At 46.1% G+C, this 22,035-nt stretch overlaps 1 protein-coding gene across 1 annotated transcript; it reads right to left on the bottom strand.

The window, feature by feature from the left end:
- Positions 1-394: 394 nt before the first annotated feature.
- KAT7 (lysine acetyltransferase 7) lies at positions 395-10,946 on the bottom strand. Its single transcript, XM_065749978.1, has 15 exons — positions 10,726-10,946; positions 9,347-9,494; positions 7,995-8,171; positions 7,576-7,815; positions 6,949-7,031; positions 6,617-6,706; positions 5,748-5,846; positions 5,473-5,583; positions 4,546-4,737; positions 4,115-4,204; positions 3,153-3,293; positions 2,722-2,815; positions 2,411-2,557; positions 1,840-1,946; positions 395-1,424 (listed from the first exon to the last, which is right to left on the bottom strand). Exons 1-15 carry the CDS (start codon positions 10,738-10,740, stop codon positions 1,323-1,325), a joined length of 1,836 nt encoding a protein of 611 aa, XP_065606050.1. The 5' UTR covers positions 10,741-10,946; the 3' UTR covers positions 395-1,322.
- Positions 10,947-22,035: the final 11,089 nt, after the last annotated feature.

Genomic DNA, 22,035 nt, shown 5'->3' with positions numbered 1-22,035 from the left:
AAGTGCTTCACTTCAGTCACCATTCAAAAAGCACTGGAAGGTTTCAATGAAATCAGCACTATATGATGCCACCATCACCCACCCCAACGCTGTCCCCCTCTTTTAATCACTCAGAAGCCATATAGCAAACTTGTGGCACAAGGACAGTGGTTACACTTGAAAGCCATTGTATGATCGTTTCATCTGGTGCTGCTGATGGGACAGAGGAAGCAAAATCCTTCTTGTTTCACAAAGACAAACAAGGATGCACTGTCAGAGAAACAAATCATCCACACAGCTAAGTGAAGCTGCCACTGATGCACAGAACATAAACTGTAGGCAATCCAACAACTGGTGATATTTGTAGTTCAGAGTTCCTGTGGCTGTTTGGACACAGCTAACAAATATTTATCTATAAGTGAAGATTTTATTTCAGTCCTGAGGGAAAAAAATCTTCCTCGTTAGAAAGAGACCTACAATCCAAGAACGTTTGTGCTGAGTAAAATACATCCAGTGAAACCCACCAAACTCAAGAGAAAAATCAGGCAAGCAGCAATGCAGTGACAGAGGTCTCTCCAACAGAAGTGGTACTGTTGTAGCTCCAGGAGCACAAATCCAGAGCAATTCTAGGAAGTGTATCAAACTGTGATATTCTCAAGCAGCTAGCTTGTGCTCCTCTGGGATAACACCAACAATCACACCACTCAGTTACAAGATACATCAGCTTCTGACTGCATGATCTTACCTACGTGAAGACCTGCTATACTGTATGGAAAACACTGCTCAAAGAGGTGGCATGTTGTTTTAGTAAAATCATTTCATACGTGGAATGGAACAGCCCATCAGACAGGACTAGTTCAAAATGGTGAAGTCAGTGTAATGGCAGCTTGATAGGAAAACAGCCTTTCTGCAAACAAGTGTTATTAGACCTTGTTCAAAAGCCACAGCAGTTACCTCTGTTACTTTCAAAGCAAGGAACCTGAAGGAAGAAACAACCAGGTAACAGGACACAACACAACCTCATCGGAATAAGAACATGAGGGTAAGACCAGTGACTGGACAGGTACAGTACCAGATATCAGAACTCCTTGGGCCAGTGCTTCTAGGAGCTTCGTTTGGGTCCTATACAGATCCAATCCTTGCAACCTCATTGAGGCCGAAACATAAAGTTCCTCAGAACTAGTGTCTGGTGCACACTAAAGATCTGGGCCAGAACAGTACCAAGGGGAACTGATCTTTTGGGAGGGTACTGTACCAGCCAATCACAACAGCAACAGGTACAACAGAGATCCCTAGGGTACTTCCTACTGCTGGGGTTCACTGGCTTCAGGAGTGGCAGACAGTTAAGTTCCCTTAGGTGGGGTCCATTTCAAACAGCTGGGATCCATTATTTTATTGCTGTTGGATCTTTTTGCCTCTTTGGCTATCCATTCATCAATCAGATCCTGAAGAGAAGAGCATGAAAGGGTGGGTTAAAAGAAACAGCCATGTGATGGGAGAATTATCCAAGGTACAACATCAAAGTCCAGGAATGTGATCATCCCACTCCCTAACTACTGAGCATGTCATAAATAACATCTACTCCATGGCACTTTCTAGAAGCACTCCCAATCACACTGATAAGGCCACTTGTAGCTACAACGTTTCAAGAAAGAGCACATGAATGAGAATAACTGCCCTATCTTTTGGAGTTTAGAAACTTGTCTCATACCTAATGAGGATAACAAACAGAAAACAGGTGCAGGATTCACTGCACTGCTGTGCAATGTCCAAAGCTAACACTGATTTCATGAATTCACGTGAATCTAACAGCTAAATGGGAGGAAATAAAGGTGCAGAGAAAGACATCAGAAACCTTACCTGTCTTTTTAGGACCAGGTGTTTTCCCTTCCAGTACTTCAGCATCTGCAGTGCTTGCAACGTGCTAACGATGTCGACAGGGTTTACTGCAGTCTCCTGGCTGATTTCTGCAAACCAGCATCAGTTTAGGTTAGAACAGAAACAAATTCCACTGCAACTGTCTACAGCAGATAGTTTTCAACTACAACTCTTAGGCATCACCTTTTGAAGTGATCAACACAAAATGCCTTGCAGATATTGCAAGTATTGCAGTACTAGTGCTGGTGCCTGACCTGAACCCTCTGACTGCTCTGGTTATCTGCAGTGCTGCTACACAACATGTCTGTGCTCATTTCACTTGAAAAATATTTGGAAGTTTTTAATACTTTTAAAACAAGTTGCTACACACATTAAAAGCTGCATTATTTTTGCTGGTGGAAGGAATAAAAAGAAGCAATACCCAAATACAGGAGCGTTCCACTAACTTTGCTGCTACACAAATACCTGCAGCAGTGTGATGAGCATGACCTGCCTCATATCTGAGGCTGCACAGGCATGCTCCTGAACCAGCTTATTTAGGTTGAAATTATACCTTTTATAGAAATCTCTTTTCCTTGGAAATTATGCAGGTAACGAAGGAGAACTTCCTTCCAGTAGCTCCGGTAGCTGATGAGACCCAAATCAGACAGAGGACGCTCTGGAGAGCCAACTTTTTCTTCTACTTTAGAAAGCAAATAGCCTGTGAAGAAAAGGAAATTTATTTCTCCTTCCCAAGCTACTCCCTTCCTGTTACCCACTTCAGCATGAGAGGAAATCAGCTCTAACAAAAACTGCTACACACAGAGTGGGGTGAAATTATTAAACCAAACCGAACGTTTCCAGAATGATTCTCTTTGTACTTACTGAAGTCAATGAGCATTTTGCCATAGCCTTGCCTCATATACTGGGGCATTGTCAGGATGCAAGAGACATTGTAGTTGAGAAAAGAATTCTTCTCCTAAAATCAAGAATGCATAGAACAAATTAACAGGTCTAGATCTGCACAAAAGAGAGGCAATATCATAATCCTAACAGACAGAACAAGCCTGTACAACTGATTCAATACAAGGTGAAAGCAGCAATGGTTGAAATACCTGCCTAGCAACCAGTAACATGATCATCCTTCAGCAACCAGGCTGGCTTAGCATCTGACTTTATCAGCCAGTGGGTGTTTGGTGCATAATGAAAAGCTTAGGATGGCAGCCCACGGAGCTGTGCCCAAGAAGCAGTCACTTGCACTCTCACTACCACTTCTGTCACCTAACAGGCTTATATGCAAGAAGAAAGCAACTAACCTTAGAGAAATATCCTATCAGGTGGCAGCCAGTGTTGTCAGCTTCTGTCATGACATAGAAGAGGAAGGGTTCAACATCATAATACAGTGTTTTATGGTCCAAGAAAAGTTTTGCCAGCAGACATAGGTTTTGACAGTAGATCTAGAAACAAAGGGAGAGTGTGAACAAAAAGAGACACACATGGGATACGTAAAGGAAGTTCTGCATCATCTGAGAAATGACGTGGAGCCTTTCAGATAGAGCAGCTGGGCTGGGAAACAAACCCATTTATGAAGAAACTTGATAAGGTGAACATTGTTAAGAATGGGAATTTATGCTTGCGATATCCATCTCTGAATGCTCAAAACATCACATCCTCAGTGAAAGGAAACAGAAGGTTGGATCCCTGCTTGTTTGTGTTAATCCCATGCTTCAAGGTCATCTGTGGTAAACAGAAAAGCCTCCTCCCAACTTCCGGCCGTGCAAAATTGAGCTTTGAATTTTTCCTCTATTCTTCCCCTCTGAAGCCCACGAGACTGGACACTACCTAGACTGCTGCTACCTAGCACTGAAAGTTTGGTTGCAGATTCCTGTTCTACCCTTCAATTGAGGGTCAAAGTCACACTCTGTAATATTAGGCTACTTTCCACTCTAACTCAAGTTGAACTATTCACAGTGAGTGAGAGATGCAGCTGCAATCTGCTGAGGCCACGCACAGAAGCTCCCCATTCATTTTCAGAAAGGGATCCTGGCATAAACCCCCAGAAGCTATTGATCCAGCACAGTGCAAGAGAACAGATAAAACTGCTTGTGCACAACAGCAATGAGGAATAACCACAAAGAAAACGCAGACAAAACAAACATCAGAATTGCAAGAATGGACAGACCAGACTGCAGCAGCCTTTTCACCACTAGGAAGAGCTATTAAGATCCTGTTTCTCTACAGGAAATGCAATGCTAGGCCTATTAACACAATTAATTACCTTGTTCTTTTTCCCATCGACTTCAAAAACTGAAATGGAGCCTTTGCGGTAGATTTCATCACCTGGTGGGTGTTTCCAAACACATTTTGCCTGGGACAAGTAAACAAAGTTAGGGTGACACTACTGTTTTAGAGCCAGAAGAGGTGACAACAGCTGCTGGTGGAAGGAAACGGACAGAAAACACACAGCCCTTTTAAACTATGATACAAAAACATAATTCTAGGTCCCATTTCTGATCCTCTGTAACCCACTGATCAGACCAGAAATCAAGCCTGCATCAGGAAAGCTTGTCTTTCTTTAAAAATGACTCAGAATCTTCTCACCCTCCAAAGTGAACAACTTGAACTAACAGCAGTGATAACGTTTAAAAATATCTGCACGCTCACACCTGATTTAAAGCTCAGGAATCAGAGCTCTTTCCCAGTCCTTACCATGTGTCTGCGCAGTATTGTCTGGCTCTTCATGTATTTGAGGCAGAACTCACACATGTAGAGACGTCCCAGACGAGCATACTCCTCTGGGTAGGGAGAATGATACCAGGTGTCCAGTTCATAGCGACCAAAAGCAATGGTTTTAATCATATTGCTGCCTTCTGTGATCTGGCCCTGGAGCCGTAACTTCTCCTATAAATGAAATACATGAATGGCTATTAAAGAAGATTTAAAATGCTTTTGAGAGGAAGGGGCTGTACTTATTTCCCTCAAGGAGATGCTTCACTTCAAGTCTGTGACCTAATGACATCTCCCACGGACCCCTCCTCAAGGAAACTCAGCCTGAGCCCTGTTCACAAGCACTAGCTACTGAGCCTTCCTTCCACCAGAAAACATCTTTAAATGCTTCTTCCCTCATCTGCAAGGAGAAGTACAGCCTAATGCTCTGCCTTAAGATATCCCACATCCAGTCATCACTGGTAAGCATCAAAGAATCTTTCAGTTCATTTCTGGAGATGGGAGGTAGCTTGGAAGAGCACCTACAAAAGCCTCAGCCACAATATAAGGACTTTAACTCTATTACAGTCACCAGTTACTGTCAAGATACCTTTTATCTTTCATTTCTTATCACTCCTCTGTTGCTGTTTCCACATGTGAAGCTGTCCATTCTCTCACTAAAAAAAATACACCTATTAAATGAGGCTGTTACTAATTATTCCCCTTGCAAGGCACAGTCGCATCCATCTCTGCAGATGTTCAGCTCCACCTATACTTCCAGTAAACCCTCTGAATGATTCCACCATTATACCTCATCTGACTCTGTTGGCTTGGCTGGACTGTAGGTGCTCATCTTACAAAAGATTCTATCAGCACAAATACAACAAAACCCACAAAACATTCTGAACAAATACGAGTTAGAAGTGTTACCAGGTCCTCAGATGCCCGTGCTTGTGCTCTTCGGAAAAGCTCAAGGTCGTACTCACTGGTCAGGTTCTCAAGCAGAGGTTCCCTAGTATTGCCATAGGTTTGTCTGTGTTCCTAGAGCAACAAAACAAAAAAGGAGTTTTTACTGCCATACAATGAGGCTGTTGAATTTTGCACCTTTTTTTAACTGAGAATGTTGCAAGATGACCACAAAAAACAAATTCCCGCTTAGCAGTTTCATTCCAGACTGCAAGGAAGGCCACAATTGCTGCTTTTACCATGTATTTTTCTTTTTGCTCCTTGCTTAATCCTGAGTTTCTCTTCTTCCTGAGCTCAGCTACTTTCTCTTTGTATCGAAGCTGCCTCTCTGTTGGTGCCTGAAGGAAAAAAAAAAAAGCCAGAGTTGGAAAGCTTCATTAGGCTTCATGTACTTCAAATATTCACCTGCACCACTTCACTCTGAAGGAGCTCTGCGCTGGTTTCCATTTTATTAGGTTTGCTGTCTCCAAATCAAATCCTGCATGCATGAGAAAGCACTTAAAACATGTAATACTTTGTAATATGTACTATGTTATGTATGTGTAACATGTAATATGTTATGTAATATGTACTACAAATATGTAAGATGGAATTTCTTTTCTACTTTATGTAGCTTGCCTTTGTCAACACAGCCCCACAAGACAGGGTGCATTCCTTATGCACTGCTTAATCACGTGGAAAAGCCCACTGCTGACTCATCAGGCCACCCTGACTCTTGTTCAAGACTCATGTGAATTGAGAAACATAATTCCCCTGCTGGAATTAGTCAGAGTAAAATGGTGGCATACAGATCTGCAGAAACTCTGCTGTCATACATGTGAAGGCACGCAGAAAAAATCATCCTGAGAACACCTCCAGCCTCCTCTGTAACATTACTGCCACAACCTCTCACTAGCTGCTCCAGACTCTCACTTGAAGGGATGATAAAATGAATTTCCCTTGCTGAAACAAATGGGAGCTTGCAAAAGGGAGTCTCAGGACTTAGTACAATAGCTTATCTAAGAAGTAAAGAAGGGAGATCAAGTTAGAGTCACTGTCACTGATAACACAAGCTGAGTTTTTCCACTCTTAAACTGAGCAGCCACCTCACGATGTGCAGACTGCCCACCTGGTGCCTGGTGGCATGCCTGTTGTTGTCATCCTGACGATGGGCCAGCATTCTCTCCTCAATCTGTTTATCCCGGCTTTGTGCTCGCACCTGGAAGTCAAAATTCATCCGTCAATACTGCAGCAATCTACTTTCAGAGCTTCCATCTTTTCCATTTCAGGTGGATTTTCCAACGTGTAATTTATAAGTTACCTGACAGACAACAAATGCTGCTGTCTTACAGCTAAAGGCATCAGACGGAACACATTTAACTCTACTTCTCGTGCACAAACGACAGGTCTTGGCATTTTGTTCCACAAAAGCATAAGGAAGATAAAACATGACTTCGTTACCTTGCACTCATCTGCTGACAGATTGTGATACAGTGGGCATCCTGATATGGAGAAGTGTCGCTCGTGTTTTCCAGTTAGGTGTCCTGTAAAGGATTAGGAAAAAAAGAAAGCTTTTGACATATGATCATCAAATGTCACCCAGATGGTCAGATACTGCACGCAAGCTTCCCAAGAGGGTTAACTCCATTAATTAACAGCGTGGTAGGAGGAAAACACTTCATGGTTCATGGCACAAGCGACAAGAATGAAGAAGGAAAATCCTTTTCACGCTAACTCAAAAGCTGCACCCCACGCAAGCAGACGGGTATTAGATGACTGCATTCATTTGTTGCTGAGAACCTGCTTTTGTCTGAGATCAATCCCCTCACCTACAAAGCTCTGCGTACTCCTCCCACACCTCTGCTCACTCTCCTAACTTGTTCTTTGTCCCATTGTCACCCGAGCACTTCTAGACGAGAAAAATATAGCTGAGGATATGCTCCATAACTCTTCTCTACACCCACTTCTCAGTAATGTTCCTGATTCTAAGTAACTGCCTATTGTTATGTTGTCTAAGTCAACGGAGGGGAACTTGATATCACCACAGGAAGGCAAAAATCAACAAATGAATCCTGGAACTGAAATTACCTAAAGAGTTACAACCAGGAGTGGGACATTTCATGTTGAAATTGTAGCTCTCATGGAAGCGGCGGCGCTTAGGGCGGTGAGACAGGTCACTTCCAGAATCCTTCATGGACATGTCCTTGGCAATGCTCTCATCATGGGATACATTTGGACTGGAGATATCAATATCAGACTCTGAGGAAGGGGCATTCCCGGTGGGGGTACGAGGTGGAGACTCATCGTGATCCGCTGCATTTTTAGTGTCTGAACAAGGATCGAGATGTTACAGATTTGCCAAAAAGAAAGCTTTCAAAAATATATATGTACAGCAACTCTGGATAGCTGTCTCAAACCCTCTAACCTGAGGATATTACACTGTGCCCAGAGAAGAGAGCCACACACCCTTACCAACGAGCTCTCAGCACCTCACTGTGTCCACGTACCTCTGTCAGAAAAGTCAACCACTTGCTCCGTTTCTGATCCGGATGAGCGGGTCTGCCGGAGTGGGTATTTCTTTGGAGTCACAGGGGCAGGCTGCTGCTGGCTGCGGGTCACCCTCCTTGTAGAATAGACAGGTTCTTCTGCTCCAAACGATGGCGGATTGCGAACCGGGCTGGAATCTAATTTCATGGAAACACCATCATTTACACCCACAGTGAGCACTGGATGTCAGTGAAGTGCCTCGTGTGTGCTCTGAAGTCTGTAACAGCAACGTCTGATAGCAGAGTAACAGCACAGGATTCTGTCCAATCGTTGCACATTATCACAAAGAGATGTTCTATTCTTCTAAGACTAAATCATCACTTTTTACAAACTGCGAGGAATCTGGATCCACTTTCTCTGAGATAATATTGATAAGGATGTGATTAACTTAGGTAAGAACTATCAACATTCAGAAGACTCTTGAGAATATCAAAGCAGCTTCTGGTACGGAGGTACATTTGGGACCCCACGTATGGTTCTGAAAAGACATGCTGCTCGTAGACTATAAAACAGATTATACTGCATGAAAACAACCTTTTCATGCCCTAAGAGTATCATAGGCATCCCACATACCAATCCAAACCACCCTTCCTCTTGTTTTTAGTGCCTAACCACCAGATAACTGCACACAGAAGTTTATTACCTGCAAGAAAATCCATCACCAGACAGTGTACACACAGAATGAAGGAAGAAACTTACCAACAATCACTTTCTTCCCTTGATGACATATGGCAGCTTAATAACTAACAGCCTAGCAACTGCTATCCTAGAACTAAAAACAAGGAGGTGGACACATGCTTCCTCTTTTAGATTGGATATAAAAGTAGAAGCATGCAAAATAACTGGCAATTTGTTGATTTACTGCATCAACAAGTCATGAAAACACATTTGTCTTTGCTGTATAGAAGAAAAAAACAAAAACAAAGCAAACAAAAGCAACTTTTATCCCTAAATCCTTGCTGTCTAGCTTGTCTGTGGTACCAGAATAACTAACAAGATGGAAATTTTCCGAGTTCTCAGAAAATCAGGCAAAGCAAAATCAAAGGGTTTGATTTCTAGCCCCTATAATAAAGGAAGAGCTTTACTTTTAGAATTGAGGACACTCAAGCTTCGATTTCTATGCTCTGCTACCTCACATCCCTGCAACATGCAGTCAGAAAGACTGCCTTTCACCAGGGTACACTAAAACCCAACAAAAATTATTACATATTTGTATTTTAGTATGAAACACCATGTGTTTAATCTGTGAAGGTGAACGTGGAGCAAACCAAGCCTCCTGCTGCTGATGGGTTTATGGAAATCCATCGCTTACCTTGGGAGCTCTGACTGAGCCTGGCTGAGGAGCGTGTCACGCGGGCGGATCGCCGTGATGTGGCATCGCTTTCAGAGCTGTCCGTGTGCTCCGGATCAGTGGAGAAATCAGAGTCTTCAGTTCCATCTGAGCTGCTGCCCGCATTCCTCTACAACATCACAGACCCAGACCTTAGCACAGACACACCTAAACTTGCATACCACGCCATAAAAGCGCAGAGAAAGCATCTGATGACGGGTAATGCAGAGCTGACGCCGCGATACATTCAAACTAATGAACACCGAGTGCTTTGCTCGAGAGAAAAATCTTTTTTGTGCCATCTATACAGCATCAGGTGATGCTTTCCATAACAAAATCACTTCTGAAAGCAGAACCACGATGGCTGATGGGCAGACGGGCTGTGCTCTGCGCCGAGCTCCACGCTAACTGTCCTCGGCCAAACCTGCAGCCCACAGAGCACAGAACTCACCCAGCCCCTCGCTTCCAGCTACGGCACTGCTGCTCTGTGCTGCCAGCCGCCATCTCAGACGGCCTTCATCGCCCCGAAGGCCCTCGGGGCACAGCGGCAGTGGGGAAAACAGATGGGCCCTGGCAGGGGTCGCGCACCACTCAGGGCAGCCCAGGCCGGGAAAACAACGGAGCAGAGCACAGCGGGAGATGGACACGGTTGTGTTCACCTGAGGGGGGAGCAGCTTAACCGTGCGGACCGCGCAGTGCCGGCTCCGAGGAGCGAGGCGGGAGGAGCAGAACCCCCCCCATGCACCGCTTTGTTTTGCGCTCAACAGCGACTCGCCGGCTTCGGCCAATCAAAACGCGCGTGGGTGGGGCCGGAAGGGAGAGCCCGCCAATGGAAGTTCGAGGAAAGAAGGCGCATGAGGGTAGGGTGTGACTGACAGGGGGTGACAGCCAATCAGAACGAGTCTCGCTCTTACAGAAACATCCACCCCGGGGGCGGAGTGGGGATGGGGGAAGGGAGGAACAAGGCAAACGCGGGGAGGTGACCGTTGGGAGCGGAGATGGGCAGCTCGAGAAGCCAATCAGCGGCCAGCCCGGTAAGATGGCCCAACCAATACGTGGCCGGCTCTTCAATCGCCTGCCCAATGGGGGAAACCGAGAGGAGAGCTGCACTGCGGGCGGGGGGGGAGGAAAAGGGTAACCGTTGAGGGCAATGACTGACAGGCGGAGGAACCAATCAGCGTCGCGCGGGACTCTGCGAAAGCCAATAAGGGAGCGAACAGGGCAGGTACTGGGGGCTGAAGGCCGCTATTTTCCCCCTGGTTTTCTACCCGTAAGAAGCAACTGGAGGAGATAAGAGAAAAGAGCGACTATGTCCTGAGCCTGCCGCTTCCCCCCTCAGCCGTTCCCCCGGCCCTGCTCACCTTCCTGCGCGGCATCCTCGGAGGGGGCGGGGGCAGAGAGGCTGCTTGGTCCCCGGCGCCCCCGGCTCGTGAAGCGGCGGTGGCCGCCGTGTTAGTGCCGGCGGGCTCCGTGGTGACGGCCGTGTCGCCCCCCCTGCGGCACGTCTGCTCCGGCGGCGCCAGCGCGCTCCCGCCGCCAGCCCTGCTCCCCGCTCGGTCCCTCACGCTTCCGCCGGGACACGGCCCACACCCCCTTGTCACGTGACCCCGCGCGAACCTCACGCCAGCCGGAGCCGCCATCTTTGTTTCGGTAACCCGGCTGCTCGCTGCCAGTGGCCATCTTTGTTTTGGGCACCTTGGGGTGGCGGCCATGTTGAGTCAGGGCGTGAAGTCAACTGGCTCCGCCGACCTCAGCGGGCGTCATTTTGGGGCCGGGCAGAAGCGCGCCGTCGGGGTGATGGAGTGATTGGGTGGAGGAAAGGCGGTGAGTCCCCGTTGATTTTACGGCGGAGGCGGGGAGCGGCTGCCGGCCCTCCTCGTGAGGGGGTGCCGCTGCCTGCCCTGCGCACGGCCTCGCCTGGGCCGCGGCTGCTCGCTGTGGCGGGCGGGCCTGGGCGGGCCCTGCAGGCCTCAGGCGCTCGGGGCCTCCTCCTCCCTCCCGCCCTCCTTCCCTCAGATAGGCCGTTGCCATCGGTTAACCTTTCTCGTCTGCGTGTGTGTGGGGGGGATTTCTGTGTTTGTGTGTGTCAAGATTTGCCCGTGCATTTCCCTCGCAGCAGCTCGGGCTCCCGTAGCTGAGACGCGGTTTTTCCTCAGCCCCGCTGAGGATGAGGGTGTGTTCATAAATCCATGGGACCCGATGGGGTGCATCCAGGAGTCCTGAGGGAGCTGCAGAGGTGATTGCTGAACCTCTCTCTTATCATCTTTGCGAGATCTTGGAGAATGGGGGAGGCGCCTGAAGATTGGAGGATAGCCAGTGTCACCTTGGCCTTCAGAAAGGGCAAGAAGGAAGATCCGGGTAATTCAAGGCCAGTCAGTCTCACCTCTGTCATTGGAAAGGTGAAGGAACAGCTTGTGCTGGATGCCATCTCCAGACAATTGGAAGAAAAGGAGGTTATCAGGAGTAGCCAGCATGGGTTCACCAAGGGGATGTCACGCTTGACCAACCTGGTGGCCTTCTATGATGATATCACTGGCTGGGTGGATGGGGAGGGCAGTGGATGTAGTCTACATTGATTTCAGAAAGGCATTTCATACTGTTCCCCATGACATCCTTATAACAAAGCTAAGGAAGTATGGGATAGATGAGTGGACAGTGAAGTGGGTTGAGAACTGGCTGATTGGCAGAGTGCAGAGGGTGGTCGTTGGAGACCTGTAACCAGCGGTGTCCCCCAGGGGTCCATGCTGGGTCCAGTCTCGTTCAACACCTTCATCAATGACCTTGATGAGGGGATAGTGGCCACCCTCAGCAAGTTTGCTGAAGATACGAAGTTGGGAGGATTGACTGACATGCCTGAAGGCTGTGCTGCCATTCAGCAAGACCTGAACAGGCTGGAGAGCTGGGCAGTCAGAAACCAGATGAAATTTAATAAAAGCAAGTGTCGAGTCTTGCACCTAGGGAGGAATAATTGCATGCACCAGTACAGGCTGGGGGATGACCTGCTTGAGAGGAGCCCTGTAGAGAGGGACCTGGGTGTGCTGGTGGACAACAAGGTTGACCACAAGCCAGCAGTGTGCTCTCATGGCCAAGAGGGCCAATGGCATTCTGGGATGCATGCAACGCAGGTTAAGGGAGGTGATCCTCCCCCTCTACTCTGCCCTGATGAGGCCTCATCTGGAGTACTGTGTCCAGTTCTGGGTGGTGGAGCACTGGCACAGGCTGCCCAGGGGGTTGTGGAGTCTCCTCCTCTGGAGATATTCAGGACCCTCCTGGACGCCTATCTGTGCGACCTGGTGTAGGGATTTTGGCAGGGGGGTTTGGACTCGATGATCTCTGGAGATCCCTTCCAACCCCTACGATTCTGTGATTTGGTCGGACGTGATCTCTTCGCAGCTGCTGTTATCTTTAGGGATTATCAAATTCTCGGGGCCTAATCCTTTAATGGCGGTGGTCCTTGGTCATGCAAATCACGCCACTTCTTTCATTGCTGGTCGTTGTTGCTCCTAGGTGTGCCCCATCTCCTGCCCATCGCTGGAAGGCAAACCTGGAGGAGCCGAGATGGAATGGCTCTGCTTTTGCCCAAACAGAGAGGAATGGGAAGCGGTGTGTGTGGTAAGTGAGGAGGGACTGTTCGCGTTGGGGGCGAACAAGAGTAAATTTGGTGTAAACTCTGTGCATGCTAATCCCATAAACAGCTCACTAAGAGAAACGTGGTGATTTCGGTGGCCCAATTTGCCAGCCTGCTGCTGGTGAGGCTGTTGCAGCAGAAAACACCTCAGGATTGCACCAATTCTTCCAGCTTTATGAGAGGAATGAACTGACAGAAGCTCAAGCATCTCTCAGATTGCATTTGACCCCCAAATCCAATGAGTTCTACACTCTCAGACTGTTAACACTGACCTGAAATGCTTCGTTTAAAATATGATTTGCACATAACTAAAGCTGTTGCCTCAAAGGGCAGTAGGAACAGGAACAGATAGAAAAGGGAAGTGTTGGTCTGAATACGTTGTAGTTGTTGCTGAGACCTTGCAGGAGTGAATAGGTTTCAGATTGATGAAGGGCTTTAATGGAAATGGGGAGCAGTCAGGAGCAGTGGAAAAGCTTTTAGAAGGCTTATCAACTGCATCTTTTTTTTTTTTATATTTTCTTGCATTAAGTAGAATCTGTGGTATGAAAAACTACTGAAGGGTGGTTTTAGCATAATATAATTCAGCCTTGTAAGTTCAGGTTTGCTTGGATGAAAAAGAATGAAGAATACAGAGTTGCATGTTCCTGCATCCCGTTGAAAGAGCTGCTTGTCAATGACTGCTGAAGGATTCCTCTTTTGTAAACTGCATCATGTGAGAGCTACATCTCTCGAGTGCTTTAGATAAAACGAGAAATGCATTAATTGGAACTTCTAGGTATCATCACTGCGGTTCTGAAATAAGTTATGGTTTATACTAATACTGATTAGCAGGGCTTCTCACCATCAGCAGGATGTTGTTGCAAAAACAAAGCAGAAGCGGAGTGGGTGGTGGTTACTAACTTTCCTAGAGGTGGCAGTAGTTGAACAGAAGCCAGGAATCTGGTTCCCCATGCGGTCTGATCACCTCCTGCTATTTAAAATGGCGATGCAAACAGTCCTCTGTGCAGTTTGAGTGCTGAACTGATGTAAATCTACACTATCCAGTGTGTTTATAGGGTAATTTGGTAACGACAAAGGATGATGGCTTTACATCTCTGGAACTCTCTCATGCTATCAGAACAGTGTTTAGGTTGTGTTAGGACCATGGCAGAGCCCTTAAGGCCTCTTCTGTATTTATACACCCACATGCTTGTAGGGATTTAACATGTTGTTGCTATGCTCCTTAAAATGCAGCCCAAACTTAGGCTGCTTCTGGTAGAAATAAAAATCTGTATGTTGTTTTAATGGATCTGCATGTGGAGGATGTGTGTGCCAGTGACTGGGACTGGGAAGTTCCACTATCAACATGTGTCAGAGCTGAAGGTGAAGGTCTGTTGTGGGGAAAAGCACAGAGGTGCTTTGAAACTGGAGCAGATGCCTTCCCTGTCGGCTTCTCCACTAGATGTCAGTGTACGAAACTAGTACAACCCCAGCAAGCTAAGGAAATCGGGAATCAGTTGGTAAGGAGGAGGAATGACATCCTCTGCTCATGTTTATGTCTCCTGGGGGTTAAATTCCCTTAATAAGGTTCTTGAGATGCATTTAGTGTCTTAACTGTCAGAATGTTCCAGGCAGGAAATGAGGAATTTCCTGGTGTCACATCTAAAGGAAGTTTAGAAAGTGCTTGATGATTTGAAGTTTCATGTTAAATGACACAAAAAAGTGAGTTTTGTTTTTTAGATCCTGGCTTCTTGAATATATGTACATTCTCAATTGCCACTAATGGCAGCAGAGTTAGCGAACAAAAAAACCTAGCTGAATCTGTTGGAGCCTTTTTAGGCCTCGAATCTCACTAAAACCCTTTAAACCAAAGTGTCCTATGTAAAGAGAGGTATCTCCTGCTGAATGTTAGCAAATATAGGCAGTGAGGAGGGAATTTCCACCAAATAAACCCTCGTGCACAAGCTTCATAAACAGCTGTGAACATCAATAGGTTGAAATTAGATTTAAATTTCTAGTTTCATGCCTTTGTTAGTTCCTGCTTGCTCTGGCGTTGAGCAGTCTGTCTGAGGGATCTTAATACAGGTTAGTGGTGATACAAGGTAGGCTTGCTTGTGTAGGAATGGTTTTGAGGCAGAATGAATGCTTCAGGTTTTTCACTTGCTAAGTGCTTTACAGATCTTAAAGCATTCACTTTAATTGCTTTGTGTGCTGTTTGTTATGCTGCATTCCTACAGGGTTACTTTACCTGCTTCAGCATGTTTTAAGGCAAGTGGGACAAACAATAGGGTAATGAGAATCTGCTGTAGAAGTGTCTGAAGTACTATATTTCAACAATTCTCCCTTGCTTTTAGGTGCTATCTCAGACCAGCTGTGGGGACTGGAGTTACACAAAGACTAGCATCACATTGGCGTGCTGCAGCTCTCAGGAGCACTGTCACACAGATATGAAGATCCAGGACTGCAGCTTCGCTTTGCGTTCACATCTTGTGAAGGTGAGTGGAGGTGACCTCGATCTAATTTGGGTTTCAGCTTGGTGGTACCTTTCAGTCTCTGTTGTCCGAGTGTGCAAGTCTGGGTTATAGAGCAGCATGAGAGAGCCTCTTGATCCAAGCATGTGAAGCTTGAAGAATTTCTGCTCCCAGCTTGATGTGTCTTAAAGGCAAATTGAAGTGGGTCACACTCTGACAAGGGCACTCTTACTATAAAATAACTGAAGCCTAGCTGCTGCTTGCTGGTTTATATTTTTGGACAGGTCCCTGAGCAACCTGATCTACTTTGGCCCTTCTTTAGAGCAGGGATTGGAGCCTAAATTACACTTACTGTCCCTGGTGAAAAGCTTGGATTTGGTTATTGACTGGATTAAACAAAGTACAGTTGCAGAATCTGTGACATGCAAGCAAGTTAAATGCTGATATGTGTATACAAATGGTAGAATGTGTAAAAATCAGAATTCATAGAAAATAGGCTGTGGAACCTGGGCTGACAGCAAGCATAGCTCTAGGTATTCTCTGAGCCTTGGCTTCTGTTTAGAGGTGAGGAGACAGCTCTTCATTGGGCCTTAGTACACATCAGAAATAAACCCAACAGCAACAAATGTAGTTAGTTCAGACAGTAATAGTGGTGAAATCACTTTAGACCGGGTTGATTTGCAGGTTGGCATGGTGTTTTTATTTTTTTACTTGCATGTGAATACCAGCTGTTGCATATCTGAAAAACTCCAGTTTAGTGGATGTGTTTGCAGACAAGTTCAGCAGCTGATGGGCAACCTGTTTCATTTCTTCCATGCCCTGGTCTCTGATAAAACAGAAGAGAGCAGGAGCCTGGCAAACTGTGTATGCTTGGGGAGGGAATGGGTGGCTTTATTTATTTATCTATTTAAGGCTGAAGCTTGTTTAGATTTGAATGCATGCTATCTTGTGGGTATAGATAGTCATGGAAACCCCTTTATGGAGATTTGCAACCACATACTATGCATTGAGTTGAAGGCCTTACAGAACACAACTAGCTGTAGTTGGATACGAGTGCTTCAGTTGACCTGAACAGAAACCATCTACTCGCTCCATCCCCAGGGACTCTGGCATGCAGACATCTGAGTAGAGCCTGTGTTTTATGGCAACAGGAGGAAAGTCAAGCCAGTTTGGCCTGCATCTGTTTTGTTGGTTGGTTTTTTTTTTAATTGTAACGGAAAAGGGATCCAGTCTGAGCCTTGCTGAAAGCAGAAGTTTTACACTTAGTTACAGCTGAATATAGCCACACTTCCTGCTTTCCTCCCTCCCCTCCTCCCTGCCTCCCCTGGGTCTCATAGCATAATCTAGTTATTAAATAGTTGCAGTAAAAGTACATTTTGCCCTAGCAAGACTAAAACCTATTGGAAGGGAAGATATTTTTATGCCATCCTTGTCCTGTTCCTGCCAAAATGAGTGTTTTTTGGACTCTTGTCTGCCTTTGGATTTGTGATCTGCTCCTTTAATACATTCCTTCCAGTCTAGGCAGTGTTCTCCAACTGCCTGGCACTGATGTTAATGCCTTGCTTCCTAATCAATCAAGTCCACTGCATGCTTCCTTAAAGGAAAACTCTGCTCATGTTGTTCAGCCCAATGACACAAACTTCCACAGGTGTAAGAAACGTTTGTCACTGGCACATGGCACCAATGTGGGATGTGAGGGCCAAGCTTTAATCCAGTTTGGCATTTGTGAGCCTCTAGGCAGTTCTTTCCTTAAAAATAACTATGGTTCTGTGGACAACCAGCAGAGATTTAGTAGCTCAGTTTCCAGCAGTCATAAATAACTTGATTGTAACAAGAACTTTGAGGATATTAACAAGGGGTTATATGTGTGTATGGTGGGGACAGAAAACCATATAGTTTTAAATAAATAAAGACTAGGATGGGCAGTGTTACTGCTTTTGGGGGGGGGCTTCTGTCCTGTTTGAAGTGCAGTGCAGCAAAATGGCTGTTCTTAGGATAAGTTTTGTGTGCCAGCTGGAACTGCTGACTTCCTTTAAAACTCCTGGTTTTGTAATTATTCATGGCAAAAAACTGTTTTCTTCCCATATGAACTCCTGGCTTACTGAGCTATGAGGTGAGCCAAGTAGGTTATTTTCTTCAGTGTCTGCATTTTTTCCTAATTACTTTGTGCCAGTTGTTACCACGCAGTTTTCTTTACCTGTGCTTCAAAATTCACAGGCTTCATGTTCTCAAAAGGCTCAGCAGTGTTTCTTCTGGAGCTTGCCTTGGAACTGCCTGGTATCTGACAGAAAAATATTCTTGTGCCAAATACAGCCCTTTATGTAAACTTTTTTTTTTTCCTATATCACGTTTCTAACATTTTCTAATCTAAGTCAGTTTCCTGAAACTGAGAGGTAATGCTGTGTGACTGAGCAGCTGTGGTTTGCCAGGCAGTGGCAGATGGGTGAGCTAGAGCTGTCCTTGCTGCCACTTCTCTGTGCCAGCTGAGAAACCAGGAGCTTGCCCATCCTGAGAACATAAAGCTTCTCCTGCTGTTCTTTAGCACGTTCCCTGAAGCAAGCTGTCGTTCCTTCATAGTTAACATTTTACATCTAATGCAGTCTATCTGATTTTAGGAAATGGTATTGAAATTTCTCAACACAAGTGGTTGGGAATGGGAAGAGAAACAAGGTTATCTCTTAGGATAAGTGAGAGCTGCCAGTGTAGATGCAAGTCCTGGTGTCCTTTAGGTAAAGCCAGCTCTTGCATAGGTGCATGGCATGGCACAAGGTTGGGGATTGCTCTGAATACCTTCATGATAAAGAAGCAAAGTGGAAACCCTGTGCCCAAGCTTCTGCAAGCATGTGATGAAAGGTTCCCAAACAAGATAGTAAATTTCATTCCTGCTGTATCTGTTTTCCAGTAGGATAAACTTCAGGGTCGCAGCAGTGGGATGATCAGGTGGCTGTTGCAGAGGGTAGGAGGAAAGCAAGCAGCAGTGGATATGTTGAAGGTGTGTGCTGTGTGCTTTGTTACAGCTCTTCCTGCATTAGGCACTGCTGCTCGCAGTGTTTGTTTAAATGAGAGCTACTCTTGTGGCTCTGAGTGCCTCCCTGGTTTGTATCCATCTGTCTGTACTTGCCTGCCTCGCTCTCCTTGGTCCTTGCATTCATTTTTATGTGCTCTGTTCTGATGTTGGCAGTGCTGGGCATCAATGAGTACTTCAAGGTGCAATCTTCCTTTCTGTTTTATTGATGATTCATGCTGTTAGGAGAGGCTTCCTGCCTTTCTGTGACTTGGTGAAAGCCATCCATTTCATAACGTCTCCTTACTCTTAGCAGAGCTTGTACTTTGTTCCCAAAACTCCCACTGTTTTCACTGCAAGCATGACCAGACTGTGAAATAGCTTGGCTGGTGTGGTGAATAATCTGTTAGACGTTTAATAAACAGCAGTTGTATTTATCTTACTCCATAGAGCTTTTCATCTCAAAACATTTGAGTGCAGAAACTGTCCACTAGTGAAATGCAGCCGTCTCTCTTGGAGACAGAGTGGGAGGCAGACAGGCAGGCGTTTAACTACACGGTTTAGAGTGAGAGGAATTTTGTTTAAGGACAATGAGGGAAAGCTGAGCTTGTATGCTGAATGACCCTTTGATCTTCCACGTTCATGCTCAGCTGATCAGGACTTTAAATCTAAGCCCCTGTCTGCTCCTGCCCATAGTGAACAGCCAGAAATGTCGTCTCATTGAGGGCCTGAGTGCTGGACTAGAATGGCAGCGCTGCAGTGACATCTGTTCAGTCTTGCATGTCTCCTGTCTGCTTGTTATTTCCATGTAGCCATTCTGGGATGGGTAGTAGGTTGTACTTGAAGGAGTAAATAGGGGAAGGTCAAGCCTGGCTTGTTAGACAAAGTTATTTTGCTGCATGTAAGCTGAGGATCTGGGCAGTGCTGTTGCATTAAAGGCCGCTTTCTGGAGCATGCTGCATGGGTCAATCCATAGCTATAAGAGAGCCCTAAAGCTTTGTGGTGTTTGCTCATCGTGATGAAATGATTGTCTGCCCAGGGCTCTGGAAGCTGAGAAAAGTCAACCAGCAGTGTGGTTGGTCAGCTCTCTGAGTGAGGAGAGAAGCTCTGCAGAAACCGCTGCGGCAGACACGATGGAAGTGAGCAGACACGGTGTGATAAGAAGTTGGATCCTTGACCTGCAGTCTTTGAGCAATTGTAAAAGCTTTTTACCTCTGCTACTATGCAGCACATCATTAGGAAACTTCGTTACTGGGAGGTGACTGTGTTGTGTAGGCTGGAGTGTAGCCTGCAGGAGTGCAGGAGCTTTAACTTTACAGCTCTTGGTGGTGGTGTATCTCTCCCCAGCACTGGCACAGAAAGGGCTGATCTTGTTGCAAATGAAACAAACTTGGCTGGCTGATAATGTGCAGTTCATCTGAGCTAGCGTGGCTGTAGCCCCCTTGATAGGTAACAACTGGTGATGTCTTGCTTCTTCCTATGTAATAAAACAAAATGTGGATTTTTAAAGCTTGGAGGAAACATTTGGTGAAAGCAAAACTTGGACTTGAGGCAGCATGGTGCTTTGCTTAGCTGTGCTGAACCACTTTCATTTGAGTAGTCCTTGCAGTATTTATAGCATGAGATATGGTAAGAACAGCCAGAGGCACAGCTGTGTGACCTTTATACTAAAACAAAACAACACAGAGGAGTGAATATTTTTAGTTTGTTCCAGCTGTAAGTATTGGGTTCAAATTGCAGTGCCTTTAAAGTGTGGCAAAGAAACTGAAAGGTAAATTTGAATTTTGTAGGCTGGAAGGGCTGACTGAGAGAATCCTAAAAGGAGGCTCAGAACTGCCTGCAGTGGGGAAAAAAAAGTCACAGTTCTTCTGTTTGGCCTTTAAGGACACTTTTTGTCCCCATGAACACCTGTGCTTTGCTGGCTGCTTGTCCGCTTCTTTTTATTGCATGTAACTTCTTCTTGCTTTGCTAATAGCTACTGTGTGTACTGGGGAGGAAATATTTTCAGGAAGGGTGTTGTTGATGTGAAGAAATGTCTGTATGCAGAGTGGCAGACAGATTTTGAAGTTCTGCTAGGTGTGATTTTTGCCTTGTTTCTTCCTTTGGGAGCTGGAATAGGAAGAGCTGTTGGGAGAGCAGACACCTTGAGGACCTTTGCTTTGTTTAAAACTTATTTTTAGGTTATGAGAATGAATGCACAGATAAAGGCATTCACCAGAAAACAGTTTAACTATTTAACTCCCAGAATTTCCCCTTAATGGTGCTGCTATTCTGGAATGTTCCCCAACCCTAAAGACAGTCCTGGACAGAGATCACTGTGCCTCCCTGTACGACTGTGATTCTAGAGTTTCTGCATTATCAGTGATCTTGCAGCACTCCTTGCTAGAAGAGATAGGGCTGATTAGTGTGATGGGTGAGGGCTGATTAGTTTGATGGGTGGCATTCTGTTTGTTTACCAGGATCTAATAACCAAAGCTGTGGCTTTTATCTCTGGTTCCATCAGGAGGTACATTCTGTCCTCCTTCAGCAACTTAAGCATTGCAATATACACTGCCTCTTCCCCCTGCAGGGTTTCTGTAGAAGCAAGGAGATTGCACTGTCTGGTTTCCCATCTGTTGCCTGATTACATGCAAATAGACACAGGCAGTGAGCAGAGATACAGGAAAAAGATGGGGAGTGCTGCTCTGCTGTGATAGACTGGGAGAGACCAACTGCCTGCTGCTGTCATAACCTCACCTCTGCAGAGTAACTGGCACGAAGCCCAGGCTACTTTGCCATCTCATGCCATTCCTCCTTCTCTTATCTAGCCATGCCATGCCACAGCTTCCCAGACTCCTGGATGGGACCGATCTGCCCCACCCTTTGCACTGGGACAGATGCTTCCTTTTCCAAACCCCCCAGTAGCTGCACCCTGCTGGAGGCAGAGCACAGGCCGGGCTGCAGTGAGCACTGTGGGTTTGGTAGAGGTACAAGTAGAAGAAAAGGTGGATTGTAATGACTTTTATTTGAGGAACAATGAGCAAAAACCAAATGTTGTAGGGGACTGGAACAAGGGGTAGGATCTCTCTTATCAGGAGACTGGACAAAATGGTATAATGGTAATGTTTTAGGTGAAAGCCATGATCAGGAATGATTGTTAAGGAACAAAAGGATGGCAGTGGCTGGCTGCTGAGAGCCCTGGGTAGAGGGAGAGAACTCTGCATCTGCTATGTCTGAGAGGGCAGGGACAGAAGGATCTGAGCCAAAGCTTGGATAAAGGCTGGAGGGTCAGATTGTCATGTGCTGAGCACTGCAGAGCTGCACTGCCTCCCTCAAAAATCCCAAACGTTCCCCTTCTGCAGCCCATTCCAGACCTTCATCTCTGTCAGTTCTGAAGCCACGCTTTGCCACAGTGTTCCTTTTGGGTCTGGAATCAGATCATAAAAGGAATCACAGAATAGTTGGGTTGGATGGGACATTAAAGATGGTCTGTTTCCATGCCCCGTCAGGCAGCTGAGTCCCAAGAGCAGGCTGGGAGGTGAGGCTCTCCAGAGCACAAGCAGCAGGCCACACGTCAGCACCCGTGTCCAGCAGAGCTGGCCCTGCTGTA

The sequence above is a fragment of the Cyrtonyx montezumae genome, unplaced genomic scaffold, assembly GCF_038088225.1.
Source record: "Cyrtonyx montezumae isolate F1298 unplaced genomic scaffold, pur_monq_1.0 scaffold_61, whole genome shotgun sequence".
NCBI lineage: Eukaryota > Metazoa > Chordata > Aves > Galliformes > Odontophoridae > Cyrtonyx > Cyrtonyx montezumae.
The sequence above is the reverse complement of the archived record's forward strand: the minus strand, read 5'-3'. Positions and strand labels throughout refer to the sequence as shown.

Coding starts and splice junctions, on each gene's coding strand:
- KAT7 (XM_065749978.1), bottom strand. Junction 8,172..9,346: donor GCTCAGTCAGAGCTCCCAAG/GTAAGCGATGGA, acceptor CCATGAAATTAG/ATTCCAGCCCGGTTCGCAAT. Junction 6,707..6,948: donor TGTCAGCAGATGAGTGCAAG/GTAACGAAGTCA, acceptor TTTGACTTCCAG/GTGCGAGCACAAAGCCGGGA.